Source organism: Pinus tabuliformis, chromosome J, assembly GCF_031772625.1.
Source record: "Pinus tabuliformis cultivar Carrire ecotype Pingquan chromosome J, CPIR1, whole genome shotgun sequence".
NCBI lineage: Eukaryota > Viridiplantae > Streptophyta > Pinopsida > Pinales > Pinaceae > Pinus > Pinus tabuliformis.
Window position 1 is genome coordinate 234313908 of NC_142295.1, and position 3160 is coordinate 234317067.

General features: G+C 36.1%; 1 protein-coding gene across 1 annotated transcript; it reads left to right on the forward strand.

The window, feature by feature from the left end:
• The first annotated feature begins 1852 nt into the window (after positions 1 to 1852).
• On the forward strand, positions 1853 to 2607 carry LOC149226604 (uncharacterized). The gene is made up of 2 exons (XM_089380245.1): positions 1853 to 2176; positions 2338 to 2607. Exons 1-2 carry the CDS (start codon positions 1853 to 1855, stop codon positions 2605 to 2607), a joined length of 594 nt encoding a protein of 197 aa, XP_089236371.1.
• The last annotated feature ends 553 nt before the right edge of the window (positions 2608 to 3160 follow it).

The window sequence follows — 3160 nt, forward strand, 5'->3', positions numbered from 1 at the left end:
GACTATAGCATCATTAATGCTATAGTCCACGTAACCCGGAGAGCCCATCGCATGCATGGATGCATGGATGCACATCGATTCACTCACCTGCGGCAATGCCCGTTCCTGCCCGCCTCCGGCGCCGGCCCGCCTCCGGTTTGAGGACATAATGGCAAGTGCACCAACCTATCCATTAATGGACTTAAACTCTGCCGCCGCCTCCGCCGTTTACCAACTCAACCCACGCATTAACGGTGCCGGGATCCATAAACTCTGCGGCCGCCTCCGCCGTTTACCAACTCAACCCACGCATTAACGGTGCCCGGATCCATAAACTCCATTCGCTCTTCAGATTTCAGTCCCTGCAACCCCCTGCAACCAGCGAAGAGCGAAGAAGAACACGGCAGCAGAGCAGATTGGTGATCACGGGTAACGTTTGGTTTCATTCTTTTTAAGTCTATTTATTAAGATGAAAGAAGAAAGCTTTATGTTGCCATCTTGCAAATTAAAGACTGCATCTCATCAATAAAATCGTTGTTGTATTTATATTTCTGTCCATAGACAGATGACTATTTCTACGGCTCCATCCGTAAATGTTCTGCTAGTAATCTTCTGTCTTTTCCAGCTCTGGATTCTGTGTTTTGTTTTCAATAAAAGTATTTGTAACATGTTTTGCAATTCATAGAAACTAGACGGTGGATTGTTAGCTCTGCATTTCCCTGCGAGTATCAATGGCCGAGTCTTCTCTTTTGATTCAAAACCGAAATCGAAACTGCTAGAGTTGCCCAATTTGGGAATTCAGTAATAAGATTCATTGTGGAGAAAATCTCTGTGAGAACCATAGAAAATTGAAAACAAAAGCTCTGAGCTAGATTTTATAATAAAATGTATAAGCATCATTTTTTTGGGCCATCTCTTGGCAAATTATAGTCTGTTGTACAGTCCTCACTGGAGCAGGTCATTGCTGCCATTATTAATTAACAATAGGCATTCGCCAAAGCTGAAAATGATTTGTTTTATACTTTCCATGCTTCTGTTGGATATGATGTTCTAATTATGTTTCAAAAAAATTCTTAAACAAATGACAGTATAAAACCATGTTGACATGTTGGGCCACTCACAAAAGGCAGCGACTTCTTCCTAAACAGTTTACTATGCTCTGAGCCTAATTCTGTTTCAGACGTGTTCTTAAATAATAATAGAAAAACATGTTTGTTGTACCAGTTGCTTAGTCCACTAAAATTTCGTAATAACCAGGACCAGGACCGGCGGCCATAGTCAGCATTCCTTCTAATATCATAGACTGAACTGAGAACGCTGGTAATGCTCAAAGTTGGTGAGGTTTTAATTTTCTAAACATATAAATATTTCCTAAGATGTTTAATAATCTCGTTGTATATTCTAATAATATGCATGGAAGCAACTTTCAGATCGGTTGTGTCCAAGTACTTCACCTCACAATGAATACAGCGAGGTGGTTACTGTATTAGGTTTTCACCTCTGCTTCTGGTCTCTTCCTAAATAATTGATCTACTGTTTCAATTTGGCACCCAGTGGTCAGTGGTCTTGGTTAGATTGTGGGCCATCTGAATTAAGAAACTTAATGTATGTTCAAATAATTTGATTAAATTGCATGTCCTTGCCAAAACATTTTACGGGAAGCCCAATGTCTGTAGTACATATCGCTTTGTAATTGGAATTTTTACTTCAATTTTATCCATGAAATCTTGGAAATATTTCAGTTTTATTTAAAAGTGGATAGTTATGGTAACCACAAAAAAATAGATATGAATATTGATTTTTATTTTAAAGTGTTTTTATGATGTTTTTAACAACAATATTGTTTACATATTCATTATAAGGAAGTAAGAAAATGGAGGACAATAGACATGAATGGGAGGTAACTATCAAAGGCACCAAGCAATTGTTCATTTGTCTTGTTGGTGATTGTGCGGGGAACTTGAGTCGATCTAAGCTATCTAGCCTTAATCATCATCGGGCTACCAACCACAATCTCCCACCAATTCCTCCACGTCAAAGAGGTCGAGTAAGAGATGCAAATGCTACATGGGCGGTTAAATCTACAAGTGTAGTAAAAAGGCAAAATGCCAAAATACAATATGATTTAGATGCAAGGCTATGTCGTGCACGACAACAAGCATATAAAAGATTTGTTAATGAAGAAATTCTTTCAGCTGTAAGTATTTATTAGTATTTATTTGTATATGCTTTTTTATTAATATTGTCAATGATGAAATTCTTTCAGCTGTAAGTATTTATTAGTATTTATCTGTATATGTTTTTTATTAGTATTAATTTATTGTTGTGGACTAAATTCATTGAAACTTGTTTTCACAGTCAGTTGTTACATTTGATCAGCTTAATGATACTTCAAAGCAAAGGATTTGTGAAAAAATTCAACGTTGGGATCAAAGTCTACCTCGTAGACGTATGGAGACAATGAAGCGCATAGACATTGCTTTAAAAGAGAAAGCAAGGATTGGGGTTCCTGATGATGTGGGGGAAGAAAGATTAGATGGGCACAACTATATATTAAACTTTGATGAAACTAATCAAGACAATGAGAACACAGTTGAGTCCATTTTTTTGCGTATATTAATTTTTTAGACATTTTAACATTAAATAATATTTATATTGATTATACTCATTGTTATTGATATGCGTAGCCTAATCAACAAAATTCCCCAAGTTCAAGCCACCAACTATTACGCCGCTCACCTAGATTTCAAGGTTTTCAAGGGGTTATTGGGCCAGTAAGTTTTTAATCCATATAAACTATTCCACTAAAAACATTACTATATAAATTGTTATGTTTTACCATAATGATGGGATGAGAAATGGATGTTTTGTATTATATATCGTTATCCTTGATTTGTTTTGATTATGTGTGTGTGTGTTATTTCTTATTTATGGTGCAGGTGTTCCCTTTGGAACCATCACAATCAATGAAAACCCCTTGTCGAAGTCTTAAGAAGAATGGAAATGAAATGGTTCAAATGCTAGAACCATCTTCACGTCCAATGTCACAATGCAAGGTAAGCTATTTATACTATTGTAAATTTAGCATATTTTTACATTTAATTTTATTTGATTCATACTTATATCTATGTATAATCTAATGTTCAGAGTAATGAATATACATTTCCCAAAACACCTTTGC